Raw genomic sequence first — 17,876 nt, forward strand, 5'->3', positions numbered from 1 at the left:
GACATTTGCTATGAGCAGTTTCATCAATAGTTTGCATCTCATGCGGCGATTCACGTCTCTAGGTGGATCTCCAAAAGATCAAATAACGGCGCTCTTAGATGATATCGAATTCCGTGTTGAAAAAATACGAGAAACGGCCGTTCAGATGGAGGACGGGAAAGAACAATTACTTCAGACTCTGTGTGAGTTGCACTATGGTGTCGATATGAATAAACTATCAGAGGTAGATAAGGAAGAACTAAAGCTGACAGCAGAAAGAGTGAGGAATCGTTGTCTTACCATCTCAGTTCAAGTAGAGACGATAAGAAGCAAAGAACAAGAGTCTGCCTGGCAGGCAATTAGTAAAGTCATAAAAGAACTGGCAGACAAGAGTGAAGTAGACGTTAACAGTAAGTTAGATGCTGTATATTGTCATTATTATTATTTTATGTAGATAGGCAATGTGCTCATGCACCGGCCATACTGACAATAAATTGATAATTAATAATATTTTCTACATTAAAATTTATCATATTATTATCACATGATAACATTAATTAATTAATTAATTAATTAATTGACAATTAGTAGTTACAGCTGGAAAGTATACTTGTTGCTACTTCAAGTAAGTATACTGATCAGTAAGAACCAAACTGAGCATTTGGAATGACTAATTTGACTAAATAACCTGACATGCATTCACGTGACTGTGATGAAATTGAAACAATGAGTTTGTCTTATTAGAATGCCATGCAATTTGTAGATGGTAAATACATTGATGAAAGGCAGGCACTAGTATTGTGCATCAACAAAAGAGGCAACTAGAAACTAAATCATTGAATTTTATTGCTTTTATTGCAGCATAATACATAATATTATTCAAGGTTTTTCTGCTAGTAGTTGGACATTGATAACATAATTAATTAGTACTAGCACATGCAAATACACAATGTACTGTGTATAGTACTATTGTGTTCCCTATCCTTCTCACAAGGAACCTTGTTATTGCCAAAGACGTCTGTAATAATCTAAAAATCATTCCTCATTCATTCATTCTAGTGCAGTACCCTTATAGCTTGTCCTTAGATTCTTGGCAGAAGCAGTGACTTTCATAACTATATTAAACTCTTCAGATCATGTCGGGAAGATGAACATACATTTTGAGTTGATCCAATTTATAACAGCAACCTTTATCATTACTGTTTCTTGTTGTGATGACATGGTCATCAAACACACAAGGAAGACAATGGACATGAATTACTCTCGACTAAACAAATTGGTAACTGAATGCAGAGAATTGCTGAAACATTATCCAATGAAAATTTGAGCATTCAAATAATGGTCCAATTATAAAACAGCAATAGTTATTGCTTTAGTTTTGTTGGCATGTAGCTTGTTAATATAGTCTCATGTCTACACACGGCAGTTCATCTTTTCTGTTGCAGTTGCATGCCCAGCTGTCAGCTAATCAACACCAAATGATTGTCACATGTACAAATGGGATATGTACATGTACGGCTGTGGCCAAAAGTTGTCGGACACCTGTCATGTTTTATGTAAATTGGTCATATTTGGTTAGAAATGCAGTTATAGTTCAGTAATAAATCCAATATAACAATTGTAATTTGAGATCACAATATTTTTATTATAAATATCAATTATGCCCAAAAACTAACAAAACAGGATCATTAAATATATGGAGTAACATGTAACATAGGAAAAGACATCATTTGAGATAAGAATAACAGCAACAAATTAGCAATATCACAGTAATAATTGCTAGTATTTTGTACACAGTCCCTTGGCACGGATCAGAGCTGATATCCTTGTCGGCATGCTGTTCACCAGGTTCTGGCACCTCTCAGGAGCTATCCTCTGCCACTCGTCCTGGAGTACAGCCTTCAGCTGGGCCTTGCTGGCCGGCTGGTGACGTCGGACAGCTATTTTCAGGTCGCCCCACAGGTTCTCAATTGAGTTCATGTCTGGTGATTGCGGCGGCCAGTCCATCACCCTAACATTGTTGGTCTGGAACCATCGTCTTGTTGAGACTGAGGTGTGGCATGGAGCATTATCCTGCTGGAATGTGTAGTTCTGGCCATTCCGGAACATCTCACGAGCTGCAGGTAACATTGTATCACGGAGAATAGCCTGATACTTCTCAGAGTTGATTGTTCCGTCACAGACAGTCAGCCTTCCAACTCCGGAACTTGACATGCACCCCCAGACCATAACAGATCCAGAGCCATGCTTCACTGTGGGAACGATGCAGTCTTTGTTCCACTCTTCTCCGGGCCTTCTTCGTACCCTCACATTCCCTGGAGTTGCAAACAACTGGAAACTGGATTCGTCAGACCATAACACACGGTTCCACTGTCTTTGAGTCAATTTTTTGTGCCTACGAGCCCAAGCCAGCCTCTTCCTCTTCTGGTCAGGTTTGATGAGGGGCTTCTTTCGGGCCTTGCATGACCTCAGACCATGGTCTAGCAACCTTCTGCGAGTTGTCCTGACGGAAGCAGTCACAGCACCACCATTAGTCCATTCTTGGTGCAATTTTACTGCTGTTTTCTTCCTGTCTCGCAAGCTCATCCTGCACAGGTTCCTGTCGTCTCGAGTGGTGGTGACCCGTGGCCGTCCAGTGCGGCGCCTGTCCCTTATACTACCGGTTTGACGGAGTTTCTGGAGCAAGGCTGCAACGCCAGCAGGGGATTTACAAATCCTGCGAGCAATCTGGCGGCAGCTGAGACCTTCCTCATGCAGCACCTGGATCCTGATCCTCTCCGCCTCGGTGTAGTTCCTTGTCTTGGCCATCATGAGCGTCATATGAGTCAAATTGCTCAGAAACTTCTGCTAGACTTATAGCTACACTTGTGCAATAAAAATGTGGTTTTTAAATATAGTTTCATAGGCTATTCTCTAAATGGCGACAAACACATCTGTAATGGAATACGTAGCTATTGGTCAAGTAATTGCTATACCAGGTTAAAGTAATTTTGTCATCCCTAAATCTGCTTAAATATTGGTGTATTATACTCTCTTTGAGTAAACAGGTCATAATGTTCAGTGCAAGTCCTGGCGAGAACCATATTTTTCACTTTAACTAGTTTTTTAAGGTGTCCGAGAACTTTTGGCCACAGCTGTAGTGCATAGCTTGTAATAGCGAGGAACATCTAAAAACATTTTTATTATTACAGTAGCTTGTTCAGTTTGACTATTGATTACCCTTAGAAACTGTGGAGGTAAGTATATATACACTTTTCAAGCTGTACGTACCTTGCTTAACTTTATTAATTAATTAAACATGCAATCTATCTGTAATATAACTTTCAAGTGAATTAATTGTATTAAATTAAATTATTTATTTATTTATTTATTTATTTATTGTTCCTGCTTCTGTTTCACTACTGTAGGTACACACAAAGCGGCTGTCGCTTGTTACAACGCCTGCCTATCTGATCCTCCTTCTAATGCTATTGACTGTCGTTTTCAAGGAATGCTACTCGACTGTTGTGTAGAAGATCAGAAACGTGTTCGAAGTCGTCTGCTTCAACTCATTGAAGACACACAGGCCGTCAACAGACTCGAAGGAACAAGAGACGGGCACATATGCACGTACCCATCTCTTAGTGAAACAGCAAGACGAAAGTACGATCCGAACAAGCCACTTGCAATTGGTAGATCAAGTGAAGCGAGCGACAGGAAACACATCTGTGATCGTGAGTACAGTCCCGACATCGGACAACCGCGCAAACTAGTTCATGAAGACTCCGACGACTCATATGAAGACGACGAAGCTAGTGTAAAGCCTGGTTCACAATATTGACGCCGACGCCGACGTCGACGTCGACAATAGAAATGAATCCTATTCCAGCGTCGACGTCGGCGTCAACATCAAAGGATGCCGCCGACGTCGAGGCGGTTTCTTTGAAGTTTGACGCTCAACTCAGCGTTAGCGTCATATTGTGAACCAGGCTTAAAGCCTAGTTCACAATACGACGCTGACGTTGACGTTGACGCTGACGATGACGCTGGACGTTGACATTGACGCTGACGCTGACGCTGACGATGACGTTGTACCATTCACAATATTTTTCCGTGAGCGTCAGGAGACGTTGGTCAGCACCTGTCTGGATACTCGAGCGTTGAGCGCATGCTAACGCACGTTATTGTAACACCACGTGTGTATCGTAGATGGACGAAGAAATTGTAATTCTTCTACTTCTCATTCGTCGCCGTAGGCGTAGAGCTAGAGAATATCAACAACGGCAAATGTGGGTCAGACCAATCTTTCAACGAAGGCGGCAACAGGGAGAATTTCATAATCTCCTTGCAGAGGTGAGGCTGAACGACACTGAAAGCCATTTTCGCTACCTAAGGATGTCTCGTGACTGTTCTTTGATTTGTAGAAAGTAATCACGTGTTTTCCGGTTACGTTGGTACACTTCCGGAATCGACGCTAGAGTTGAACTCGAGTCAACTCCAGCGTCAAGAACGCTGGACGAACGCTGCGACGAACGTCGTCGACGTTGACATGTTCACAATACGACGCTCATGCCAGCGTCATCGTCATCGTCAGCGTCATCGTCAGCGTCAACGTCAGCGTCGTATTGTGAACCGAGCTTTAGATCGGTTGTTTTACGCGTTGCATAATATATCTAGAAATTTCTCGCATGCTTCTATGGTAGTGTGCAGCGATGGCCGGAACGCTTGGAGGGATGGTGGACTGGAAGGACTGCAACTATTGTGGCGTCAAAGCCTCTGCTTTAGTGTACTGCGCGATGTGCGGACGCCTCCAGAAAAGGACGGTCGCACAGGACCTAGACTCTGAAAAGACGGCCACCGCTGTGGACTGCGTTAATCGCATCACAGACGTCATAGTCACAGCTTTATCTAAACTGAAGAATCAGTAGACTGTTTAACTAATTAATTAATTAAAGTTGTTTGTGTTGTAGCTATGTCTGTAGCACAAAACACTTGTTTCATGTGGTGTCAGTTTCTTAGTAATGACTATACCATTCAACAAATTTAAACATGTGTTGACATAACACGAGTTAATTGCTATAAATGTTAGATGTGTAATCGTATAAGCTTCTTTGGACTATTACGTAGCACTTGTGGTGTTGCTTGCAAATTTTTAGGGGTCGACTTCTCTCTATACGGCTCAAACAGACACAAGTGTCCCCAATTTGAGCGCAGAGACAAAAGACAGGCCGTCCTACGCATCACATTACACCTGAGAGTCGCAGACATTACGGCACAGCATCACGTGACAAGAAGCGCTGCCGCGTTGCAGGGAGTGCGAGGACATTTGCTCTGAGCAGTTTCAACAAAAGTTTGCATCTCATGCGGCGATTCACGTCTTTAGATGGATCTCCAAAAGATCAAATAACGGCGCTCTTAGATGATCTCGAACTCCGTGTTGAAAAAATACGAGAGATGGCCGTTCAGGTGGAGGACGGGAAAGAACAATTACTTCAGACTTTGTGTGAGTTGCAGGATGGTGTCGATATGAATAGACTATCAGAGGTAGATAAGGAAGAACTAAAGCTGACAGCAGAAAGAGTGATGAATCGTTGTCTTACCATCTCAGTTCAAGTAGAGACGATAAGAAGCAAAGAACAAGAGTCTGCCTGGCAGGCAATTAGTAAAGTCATAAAAGAACTGGCAGACAAGAGCGAAGTAGACGTTAGCAGTAAGTTAGATGCTGTATATTGTCATTATTATTATTTGTATAGATAGGCAATGTGCTCATGCACCGGCTCTATTGACAATAAATTGATAATTAATAATATTTTCTACATTAATATTTTCATATTATTATTACATAATAGCATTAATTAATTAATTGACAATTATTAATTACAGCTGGAAAGTACGTCAAGTATACTGATCAGAAAGAACCAAACTGAGCATTTGGAATGACTAATTTGACTAAAGAACCTGACATGCATTCACGTGAATGTCATGAAATTGATCACTTTGTCTTATTAGAATGCCATGCAGTTTGTAGATGGTAAATACATTGATGAAAGGCAGGCACTAGTATATTGTGCATCAACAAAAGATGCAACTAGAAACTAAAATTGAATTTGTTGCTTTTATTGCAGCATAATACATAATATCATTCAAGGTTTTCTGCTAGTAGTTGGACATTGGTGACATAATTAATTAGTACTAGCACACGCAAATACACAATGTACTGTGTATAGTACTATTGTGTTCCCTGTCCTTCTCACAAGGTAACATTGTTACTGCCAAAGACATCTGTAATAACCTAAGAAATCATTCCTCATTCATTCATTCTAGTGCAGTACCCTTATAGCTTGTCCTTAGATTCTTGGCAGAAACAGTGACTTTCATAACTAAAACTCTTCAGATCATGTCAGGAAGATGAACACACATTTTGAGTCAATCCAATTCATAACAGCAACCTTTACCATTACTGTTTCCTGTTGTGATGACATGGTCATCAAACACACGAGGAAGACAATGAACATGAATTACTCTTGACTAGACAAATTGGTAACTGAATGCAGAGAGTTACTGAAACGGTAGCCAATGAAAATTTGAGCATTTAAATAATGGGTCAATTATAAAACAACCAATAGTTATTGCTTAGTCTCATGATCTTTTCTGTTGCAGTTGCATGCCCAGCTGTCAGCTAATCAACACCAAATGATTGTCACATGTACAAATAGGATATGTACATGTAGTGCGTAGATTGAATAGAAGAGAAACATCTAAAAACATTTTATTATTACAGTAGCTTGTTCAGTTTGACTATTGATTACCCTTAGAAACTGTGGAGGTAAGTATATAGACACATTTCAAGCTATACCTTGCTTAACTTTATTAATTAATTAAACATGCAATCCTATCTGTAACATAACTTTCAAATAAATTAATTATATTAAATTATTTATTTATTTATTTATTTACTTATTGTTTCTGCTTCTGTTTCACGACTGTAGGTACACACAAAGCGGCTGTCGCTTGTTACAACGCCTGCCTATCTGATCCTCCTTCTAATGCTATTGACTATCGTTTTCAAGGAATGCTACTCGACTGTTGCGTAGAAGACCAGAAACGTGTTCGAAGTCGTCTGCTACAACTCATTGAAGACACACAGGCCGGCAACAGACCTGAAGGAACAAGAGACGGGCACATATGCACGTACCCACCACTTAGTGGAGCAGCAAGACAAAAGTACGATCCGAACAAACCTCTTGCAATTGGAAGATCAAGTGAAGCGAGCAGCTGCGATGGTGAGACAAAACCAGACGCCATTCGACTGCACAGTCCCGATAGCTACGTAGACAGGGACTACTTACCGCAAGAGGGCTGTTCGTCGGCTCTTGGAACAGCATTTAATACTTCTTGTACGTAGTTGTAGTGTTTTACGTGCACGTGACGACCCGCCCAATGAATAATTGAAGACATAGTTGGTCTTAGCACGTGACTACCGGATTTAGCAACAATTAGTGGGTGGGTTGCCGGATTTTAGCTCAACCCTCAACGTCAGTCATTAGCCTGTGTCGCGGCGTTTCCTAGTTAGTTTGACGTTGGTAGACGAAGCGGTGTCATGATGAGATTTACCATTTTCTTGCAATTTCTTTGTTGGACATCACTACTGGCTGTTGATGCCTATTATTATGTGCGGCCGTCGGCACCAAAGTGTGGAGGTAGGGTAGCCATCGATTCTGGTAGGCAAAGTTTCTAATTAATAATTATAAACGTTATTTGTATTTAGTGGGTCACTGGTCAGACTGGTCTCCTTGGCAGCCCTCCTGCCCATCGTGTTCAAGTCATGTAAGGCTTTATTGTTCCTGATAGCCTCGTACCTGACCCTCTCGCGCCGTCGTGCCCGGTTCCCGTATAACACGACAACGCCTGACTTCCGCAGTCCTACATGATGACCCTCGCGTGTTGCGCAATAACATGGGTTCTGTGGTCTGACGAGTCTATGCCTGTAGCGAAATTCCCGGATCTCATCGGCTTTTACATAGACTCGCTCTCTCCGCCTCGTCATTCCGCAGATTGTCAATCCTCGCCGCACTAAGAAATTAATTAAATATTTTTGGGTGTTGCTAGTAGTAGGATGAGAGGGGGGGATTATTGTTTTACATGCAGCTCACAAATAGTGGCAAGTAAAAACACTTTTGCTTTTAAACTGACAGTTCTGCAAGTACTTCAAAACTTACTAACTACTATAATAGTACACCAAACGTAACGTGACAAGTTACGCGTTGAATAAATCAGAGATCAGAACTAGTACTGTTGACACCAAATTTAACTTGATGGGTGTTATGCAGGAATCAAAGAAGTAGGTACAGTGTACCACAGCTTTGTCTCGAGACAGTATACTGATCATGTCTTTTCTGCACAAGGTCATACATAGTTAATTGACAACTCAAAAGCTACTTCAGGAACTCCATGCCAGGAGTTGTTGTACCTGCATGCTGCTGCTAATCATATGACACCCTAACACACTGACTGACACACTTAACACACTGACTGACACCATGCATGTTAGGCATGTTCACATTACTGAAAGCATGATAAGTCTGCATGGTGCTGGAAACTTATTGAATTTAATTAGCCCTAAATCCTAAAAGCAAAAATTGAAACCCACTAAAAGGGTCTATAAAATAATAATGTTGAACATTAAATCTCTTCAACTACTACTGGCTAGAGATACCAGTGTATACATTATAAGGTGATGGTGTAGTGGACTACGGATAAACAGTCAACTCTAGTGAATCAGACTAAAAGAGACAGACCGGGTTTTGTATATTTAAATTTACAAAAGATACATGGTTGACTGGGACGTCTGGACAAACTAGACAAAAGTTTACCACGCAGTTTGATGGCGTGCATGAGGTAAAGCAAGATGGAAAATTCTTGCAATAGCTATACATACGTATATTGCTTTTTAAATTTTATTTTAAAAATAATTCTGCTGCAAAATTCTTGCTTGTTTTTAACATCAATATACTATGGAACGAATCTGATCGAATCATAAAACTAAAAATTTTAGCAAGTTTTAGTTCATTTAATGTGCTGTGCTAGCGGTGGCAGTGATATATCACTACAAATCAATTGACTTTAGCTGTTGAACTATAAGTTCGTAACAAGTGGATTCTGTGTCAATTATAGGCAGCAAAGAGATCCCTCGATGATGACAGCATTGAAAGAGATCGACGCAGTTATCCTTATGGTGGCAGTTATTCTTACAGTGGCAACCAACGTGTTATCCAGAAGCGATTCAGGTCATGTACTGGAGGGAGATGTATAGGGAAAAGGAAATGCTATGGACGATCTGCTCAGCAACGATATTGTCCCAGTATAATATATCTACTTCATCGCTTTACTGCAAATATAGTTTCATTTCTGATGTAGTATTGTACAATACGGGCAGCTGGAGTAGCTGGACGTCAAGTGCATGTTCTGCTACATGTGGACGTGGACTGATCACAATGAAACGAGAATGTAGAGACTCAAGGTGTTTTGGTAAACTACCCAGCTGTCCAGGACAATCTGTCAAGCGCCATGTATGCTCATCAGGTTTGAATAAACTACCATACTGTAAACCAAGAAATTTTGGGTGGCAATTTGTTTGCAGTAATTTTGGTATGGCCTTTGAAGTACCTAAATTAAATCTCTACCTAAATTTTGTGAAAGTTGTCAAACTTCTTAGAGCCAACAGCAATGTCTGTCAACATGGTAAATTATTGCAATTATTATCTAACTACGTAGCACTGCACATCTACTATGGTGTTGCTCAACTGCATAAATGTAGTTCTAGTGTACTGTGCATCCAGCCAGGAGTCTCAAGCTTCCGAGGAGTTTTAACCGAAAATAGATGCTACTGAAACGGAATTTTCAGGTGGTACACAAATTTTTATGCCACTGAAAATATCTTAGTTTACAGTAATGTGAAGAAAACAAACGTAGGTACATATAATCACTAACTATAAACTATAAGAGTGAATACATGAATGACTGAATGACTGCATGACGTCTCAAATCATTACCATTGGAGTCATAACTGGGCATGAAATACACAGCGTGGAGAGAATGTAAACTCGGCCTACACTTTCTCTCATTTCACTTAAAAAATAACTGGGCTACACCACAGCGATCAGATTAAATGCCAATTTGGTCATAAACAATAGACTAAACGACAACAGCAAACATTATTGATTGAAATAGAATCAACAACAACAAATAAAGCTTAAGTCCATTACTCTATTTTGTGTCCTTTGTCTACGATTATCAATCATCGAGATACCAAATTGTATGGATTGAATTACAGCATTGCATTTTGCTTAGGGCCATGTGTACAATGGAGTCAGTGGAGTCAATATGGTGATTGCTCTAAAACTTGTGGTTGGGGTATCAGAACGAAGCACCGAACATGCTCCATACCAGGAAAATGCGGTGGTATCTCCAGACGCTCACATATTTGTACAAACGGCCGTTGTCGAGGTACAATAGTTTATCGTACAAACATCCAAGTTTATTTCAAATAATGAGCTGTTTGTGTAGTTTGCACCCCTATTAATGGGATATGGAGTGCCTGGACAGCATGGTCACGATGCTCGCGTTCGTGTGGCAAAGGAACACAATCGAGAAGCAGAGTATGCTCTGGATCTTTGTGTGGTGGAAAATGCATAGGACCAAAGGTTGACACTCGAGTCGTTTCATTAAGTTGCTGTCCAGTAAATGGCACCTGGGCTGCATGGTCTGATTGGTCAAAATGTATAGGGAAATGTAGTAAAGGAGTGAAGTTTAGGAATCGAATATGCTCTGGTTCGGCATGCGGTGGCTCATGTAGTGGTAACAGCCTTGAACTACAGAAATGTAATGCATGTTGCCCAGTGAATAGGAGATGGACAGCGTGGACTAGCTGGACAGAATGTACTGTGTCATGCGGAGGTGGCACCCGAAATCGGTCCCGACACTGTTCTGGTTCTCGGTGTGGTGGCACGTGCACAGGCAAAAATGTTATAACTCAAACATGTAACAACGACGACTGCTGTCCAGTAAATGGCACATGGTCAGACTGGTCAGACTGGTCAGAGTGTTCTACAACATGTGGTGCGGGCATTCAGCACAGACATCGAACTTGCACCAAATCTAAATGTGGCAATTACTGCACTGGACCGGAAACTGAAAGAAGAGTCTGCAGCACCATTTGCTGTCCACGCAATGGAACGTGGACTAACTGGACAGACTGGACAGATTGCTCTGTTAGCTGTGGACGCGGATTCCAAAACAGATCACGTACATGCCGAGGTCATTCATGCGGTGGTTACTGTGATGGTCTAGATGATGAAACTCGGGACTGTAACACTGATTGCTGTCCAATTAATGGTACGTGGACTGATTGGTCGGATTGGTCAACGTGTCCAGTAACGTGTGGTACAGGGATTCAATCTAGACATCGTAACTGCACTGATTTTGAGTGCGGTGGCTACTGCAATGGACCCGAAGTCGAGGCTCAACTTTGTAATACTGACTGTTGCCCCACAGATGGAAGTTGGACAGAATGGGAAGAGTGGACAGACTGTTCGGTCGTTTGTGGAGGAGGAACTCGAAATCGGTCACGAACTTGTCATGGATATTCGTGTGGTGGCTATTGTGAAGGGTTAGACTATGAAAGTCAGTCTTGCAATACTGAATGCTGTCCAGTGAATGGAACGTGGTCTGATTGGTCTGATTGGTCAGACTGTCCTGTGACGTGCGGAACAGGCGTTCAGTATCGAAATCGCAACTGCACAAATTTCACATGCGGTGGCTATTGCACTGGACCAGAAACTGAAAGCCAACTTTGTAACACGAATTGCTGTCCAGGTAATGGGACATGGTCAGGTTGGTCTGACTGGTCAACGTGTTCAGTCACGTGTGGTACAGGTATTCAATCTAGACATCGTAACTGCACTGAGTCTGAGTGTGGCGGCTACTGCGATGGACCCGAATCTGAGACTCAACTTTGCAATACTGACTGTTGCCCAGTAAATGGAAATTGGACAGAATGGGAAGAGTGGACAGATTGTTCGGTCGTTTGTGGAGGAGGGACTCAAAATCGGTCACGAACTTGTCATGGATATTCGTGTGGTGGCTATTGTGAAGGGTTAGACTATGAAAGTCAGTCTTGCAATACTGAATGCTGTCCAGTGAATGGAACGTGGTTGGATTGGTCGGATTGGTCAGACTGTCCTGTGACGTGCGGAACAGGCGTTCAGTATCGAGATCGCAACTGCACAAATTTCACATGCGGTGGCTATTGCACTGGACCAGAAACTGAAAGCCAACTTTGCAACACGAATTGCTGTCCAGGTAATGGGACATGGACAGATTGGTCTGACTGGTCAACGTGTCCGGTCACGTGTGGTACAGGTATTCAATCTAGACATCGTAACTGCACTGATTTTGAGTGCGGTGGCTACTGCAATGGACCCAACTCTGAGACTCAATTTTGCAATACTGGCTGTTGCCCAGTAAATGGAAATTGGACAGAATGGACAGAATGGACAAACTGCTCGGTTGTTTGTGGAGGAGGAACTCAAAATCGGTCAAGAGTTTGCCTTGGGCATTCCTGTGGCGGTTATTGTGAAGGACTAAACCATGAAAGTAAGTCGTGCAATGAAGAATGCTGTCCAGTAAATGGAACTTGGGCTGATTGGGCTGACTGGTCAGCATGCACCGTAACGTGTGGTGGAGGGACACAAGTAAGACATCGCAATTGCATTGACTCAGAATGTGGAGGTTCATGTGACGGGACAGATTTAGATACCCGCAGCTGCTACACAGATTGCTGCCTTGTAAATGGATCATGGACAGAATGGTCGAACTGGACAACATGTACGGCAACATGTGGTGGAGGAATGCAAAACAGAACACGGCAATGCACTGGTTTCTCTTGTGGTGGGTTCTGTGATGGGGAGGATGTCGATGAGAGACAATGTAACAAGGAATGTTGCCCACAAGATGGTGTGTGGACAGAATGGAGTGAATGGTCACAGTGCGTTAATATCCGTGGCCGTTACACACAAAACAGAACAAGAGACTGCATTGACATTTCGTGTGGTGGTCAGTATTGTCGAGGTGCCTCATCAGAAGATCAAACATGTGACCCACCTTATTGTCTTGGTAAGCAAATATTTGGATTCCAATTTACAATGACCTTTTGATATCTTTTTTTCTAGAATTCCAACAAGCACTCATATATGCAAGCCGTCATTCCATCTATGCTCTCCCTCTGATCTGCTTCAGTAATACAACATTATCTCCTCTACTTGTTTACTCCAACAGCTCGGTTGACATCACATTTGTAGCATATGACCCTGTGACTCAGTATTACTACTATGCTGACCAGACGACTGATTCTGTCTCACGAGTCAAGCAAACTGGTGTGGCTCAACTGATCTACACTCATGGCAGTGAGATAACTGGCATAGCTGTTGACGTAATGGACAGGTCACTGTATGTGATATCTGGTGAACGTATTGTTTCTATTGATGTGGACATTAGTAGGTCAGTGCGGATCATCATTGATCAAGGCTCTAGCACCAGTACTGCCGCATTCAGTCAACTACACGGAAAACTGGCAGTTGCCCTTTCCAACATCATAGTACTCATTTCAAGAAACAAATACATTAATCGGTTAACAATCACCGATGACGATGCAATCCAACCTTTTGATATAGCCATTGATCAAGACAATGACCAGTTTCTTGTTGCTGGAAATGTTGGCGGTTCTGCAGTTGTTAATGCCATTGATTATGACGGTGCAACTAAGTCTACTCTGAACTTGCGCACAACCGTTGAAACCCAACTTGACAGAATTGCTGTAGATAGTCGTCATTACTATGTTCCCGTGACTAGAGGAATAGCCGTAATTCCTAAAGACACACTGGAACACGACACGGTGTACAACACAGAGATTAACAATATAGTCGACATGGTGACATCATTTTATGCTCCACAGGGTACTGAACAAATGTTGCTGTGTCATGTTACTTTCACACAGCTGACTTGTTTGTGTATGTAGGCAACGAGGGTTGTGGCAAATGCCCAACGACTGAGGAGCTCGAACAGTTGATTTGTGACAATCAGCGCAACTATGGTAAGTAACCCCATATCCACATTCATCCATCAATTCTGCCACCAACACAAACATATTTGCCCATGCAACACGTTCTCAATTAAAGTTCTTTCTGCCTTAATAAAAAAGTTGATTTACCTCAGGGCTTTGTTTTGCTGCTACACCGAAAGTTGTGTGGCCGTGCTCACTTAGCCATCATGCTTACTATAGCATTTGCCTGCCTTGTTTTTGTTGTCAGTTCGACAAATGTGTTTTGTTTAGCTTTTGAAGGAAGACTGCTTGATGTAGTCGATGACTTGAGGACTGGTGCTGTTCACTACACATTCCGTGTAAGACATATCCACAAAGATAGCAATGTGGCTGACATGCTGGGAGTCAGTGTCGAGAGCAGCAAGGGAGATAATGACACGGTTGATGTCTATTCACCAACTCATCATTGCTGCAGTGAGCTACATGTTGGGGTTCACTATCTACTGATTGGTCAGGCAGGTGTCAATCGACTCCACCTGCGTATCAATGATGTAGTATTCGATATGAATGAGTTATCTTCTGGTGAAATAACAAGAGCATCCGCTCAATGTGAGAATGTAGTACTGGTACCTCAAGAAAACTCCTTTCAGTTAGGACTTATTGAAAAGTCACTTGGATTGGCAGACAACGACATCAACAGTCCATAAATAGTATGTCGTCTAACTGAGTAACAGACACATGGGGAAACTTGATAGTGAACAGAGTTTTAATGTTTTTGCTAGATTTTTTTCACTACACTGAAATTGACTAGGTAAAACATTGTTGTGTACATTTGTACTACACGCAACAAGAATGGGGCATGTAACGATTGACTACAAAAGACTCACAATTTAATGGCACAGTTTACCATAATCATTATTCATATATTATTGCAGTAATGTCTTGCCTATACCTTTTGAGTCTTCTAGGAGCATAAAGTAGAACATAAGCACTATGCCAGTCACCTGTGGCAGGAAACAACGTGTAACCGTAACACACAAGTAGCATAACTGGCTGGAGTTACCTCCACCAGAAAGCTTAACAACATCCTCTTCATGAACGGGTGACACTTTATCATCATCAAACATGATCCAGTAGGCTACACACGCACACGCTCATTAGTCAAACTCCTATACACCAAATAATACTCTGCAAACCTCCTGATCTTCGAACCCATGCTACATAATGACCCGATGACGAAGAACGTCCCTTATGTGCGAGAATGGCGTTGAGCTCATAATAGCCACTGTTGTTTGATCCAACATCTATGTAAACACATATCTTAGTTCAACAGGACACACTTTAGCCTGATGGACATGTGAATTCCGAGTTGTCACAACCAGAGTGTCAACACAACAGTTTACTAAAATATGATACGTACAACAAACTCTAGATTCCCACTGCAGATGAAGACTGTGCACGTAGCATTTCCTGACTACCGGGTATTACAAATTTGTCCTTCCTTGTGTCCTGCTCCTATTAACTATGATCACAATAGACTACAGCCACCAGAATTTCATGCAGCTAAGATATTATTACACACTATCTCAAGCAATTTCTAAAAAATATAACAAAATCTGAATCCTAGTTGATAAAAATACTTCACCTGTTTCTCTACTAGTGAAATATCACACAGGTAGTGTGTGCTTGAATAGCCTATATCTGTATGTGCTTATCACCATACTCTTTAAGAAACCTTCACCAACTAATGTATTTGTCCAAATACAAGCCCCACCAAAATTTAAACCTCAGGGCTTCAATTCAAACTGCATTGCAACGTACTCCAAAGTGTTGTTTCTAATAAAAGACCCAAACTGAATAAAAGACCCACCCAGCTGCATGTGTACAGGCGAGATTTGTTTCAACCTCCAGCTGAGGCACCTATACTCAACAACCCATTTGAAACTATCATAATGTTTCAAGTGTACATGGGAATACAACGATTTTGCAATCAGTGGAAGCAACTGGGCTGATGCTGGCAAATGTCACAGAACAGGAGGAAGACAATCTAGCAGTTTCAAGAGAATCAGACTCTGAAGGATTCACTGCAGTCACCTTGCTGTAACTTTTATGTAGATGGCAATCACTTGAACAACTAGTAGTGGACGTAATTGACAAGTGAAGCAACTTGCAACTCTCTAGCAGCATGCAGTCAATGTCTTTCTACCATATAATTAAGCCCCTGTCTAAATAACAAGCCCCAGATCTTTTATTAGTACACAAACAAGCTGTTTGCATTCTATCATTTAATTCAAACCCTGGGGCTTGTATTTGGACTGATACCGTATGTAGTGAGCAAGCAACACATACTTGTTTGTCTCACCATCATCAAACGAGTAAGGCTCATATTCAATCTTTGCTTCATCAACTTCCATCGTTATTGGCTCATTGGATTCCTTGTTTTCACTTCCTTCTTTCTACCCAAATGGATGCTGTCTTCTTCCTGTCTGCTTCTGCTGTCAATTTGTCTTCCACTTCCTTAAATTTCTGTCTAACAGGAGTGAGTTTTTGCTGAAGTCCTGGACTACAAACTCAAACATATTCAGCTTGAGAGGAAACTTAACATCCTGCACAGAAAGGCTACACAATGTAAACACCATGTGAGAATTGCACTCATCAAACCTTCAGGATCTTGGCATTCACACGCTCTTTCTCTTTGTAGAAAAACCTGACTAATTGGATTGTGAGATATGCTGGTAATCTCTGTACTCGTGACTATTAGATATACAAAGACACCTAAAGCATATAATAAAGGCCAGCTCTACTAATCGCTGTTCTCATGCACTATTCTAGTATAGACAGCATTCGTTCCGAGTGAAGGTAATCGTTTTGTAATCTGTTCTTGAAGTCGCTGCATAGAAAAGTACTAAGCTTTTGTTGGAAAAAATGATAACAAATTCTTACAGATCTTAGTCCTGTCTCCATGTATTTTACTTCTGCAAAACAACAGCAAACTTGTAAACAAGTCTGCAGCATCCACACTATCGTGATTTATCTTGTGTTTACAAATGTGTAAAAGTGACTGATTCCTGCTTGTCAGAAAAATTATGAGATTGCCTATCATCATTATCACAGTGATACATGTACAAGTCAACTTTATTATCTGTGATACTAATTTGTGATATTACACATAAGCTGTGAGCCATTGTCAAGCAGACTTGTACCAGCAATACTCACAAAAATATTGCCAAAATAGCAGTGCATATTATCATGATTATTACATAATCCGCACGTGTGTTTAAAGTCAAAATCAATAATTCAGGACGTTAAGTCAGGTTTTGAGCAGCCAAGGCATTTCTCTGTATATTTAGAAGACCTAGAAGTTCCCTTTGATTTTTATGAGCTTTGTTGCCTACAGTTCTACAGTTAGTAGTTTACTGTTGCTGTGTTAAGGGATATCGATACATTAATCACTACACCTTTCATGATAGTGGCAATGTGAGACTTCATTGCCAGCTATACACATGGTATAGTATTTCTGTAGAAGTTATCAGTACTCTGGCTATACGCATACAAGCTCTGATGTTGAAAAGCCTTCCTTGCAAACGAGGGGCAATGAAACGTCGCTTGCCTACGTAGCTTCTCTGCTATTAAGATGTGAATACTTTCTCCTATAAGCTCATGCCCAACCTGCGTTAACGGGTGTTAACAATTTTTTTACCTTGAGAAATATAGCATCCTAGTTGAAACAGGTATTCTACTGTTGACGTCTCATGCAGCTTCATCGGGTGCCTCAATACATTTCCATATATTACTCATTTCTAACCCTAATAGAAAGGTC

At 41.4% G+C, this 17,876-nt stretch overlaps 4 protein-coding genes across 5 annotated transcripts; 3 read left to right on the forward strand and 1 right to left on the reverse strand.

Moving 5' to 3' along the window:
• The first annotated feature begins 2 nt into the window (after window positions 1–2).
• On the forward strand, window positions 3–4,980 carry LOC134183172 (BAG family molecular chaperone regulator 2-like). Of its 2 annotated transcripts, none has more exons than XM_062650653.1 (3): window positions 3–389; window positions 3,387–3,775; window positions 4,636–4,980. In XM_062650653.1, the coding sequence occupies exons 1-3, from the start codon at window positions 11–13 to the stop codon at window positions 4,741–4,743; spliced, it is 876 nt and encodes a 291-aa protein (XP_062506637.1). In that variant the 5' UTR covers window positions 3–10; the 3' UTR covers window positions 4,744–4,980. The 2 variants fall into 2 exon arrangements, with proteins under 2 accessions (XP_062506637.1, XP_062506636.1); XM_062650652.1 differs by having other exon boundaries at window positions 4,662–4,980.
• LOC134183173 (BAG family molecular chaperone regulator 2-like) lies at window positions 4,979–9,311 on the forward strand. Its single transcript, XM_062650654.1, has 4 exons — window positions 4,979–5,668; window positions 6,948–7,658; window positions 7,727–7,785; window positions 9,133–9,311. Exons 1-2 carry the CDS (start codon window positions 5,320–5,322, stop codon window positions 7,361–7,363), a joined length of 765 nt encoding a protein of 254 aa, XP_062506638.1. The 5' UTR covers window positions 4,979–5,319; the 3' UTR covers window positions 7,364–7,658; window positions 7,727–7,785; window positions 9,133–9,311.
• A 1,228-nt stretch (window positions 9,312–10,539) lies between these two features.
• Window positions 10,540–14,874, forward strand: LOC134183591 (A disintegrin and metalloproteinase with thrombospondin motifs adt-1-like). The gene is made up of 5 exons (XM_062651175.1): window positions 10,540–10,633; window positions 10,744–13,131; window positions 13,188–13,970; window positions 14,033–14,107; window positions 14,348–14,874. The coding sequence occupies exons 1-5, from the start codon at window positions 10,540–10,542 to the stop codon at window positions 14,761–14,763; spliced, it is 3,756 nt and encodes a 1,251-aa protein (XP_062507159.1). The 3' UTR covers window positions 14,764–14,874.
• A 66-nt stretch (window positions 14,875–14,940) lies between these two features.
• On the reverse strand, window positions 14,941–17,820 carry LOC134183592 (ubiquitin carboxyl-terminal hydrolase 14-like). Its single transcript, XM_062651176.1, has 8 exons — window positions 17,757–17,820; window positions 17,000–17,076; window positions 16,718–16,810; window positions 16,624–16,662; window positions 16,419–16,512; window positions 15,253–15,360; window positions 15,120–15,194; window positions 14,941–15,060 (listed from the first exon to the last, which is right to left on the reverse strand). Exons 1-8 carry the CDS (start codon window positions 17,818–17,820, stop codon window positions 14,972–14,974), a joined length of 639 nt encoding a protein of 212 aa, XP_062507160.1. The 3' UTR covers window positions 14,941–14,971.
• Window positions 17,821–17,876: the final 56 nt, after the last annotated feature.

Source organism: Corticium candelabrum, chromosome 8, assembly GCF_963422355.1.
Source record: "Corticium candelabrum chromosome 8, ooCorCand1.1, whole genome shotgun sequence".
Classification (NCBI taxonomy): Eukaryota; Metazoa; Porifera; class Homoscleromorpha; order Homosclerophorida; family Plakinidae; genus Corticium; species Corticium candelabrum.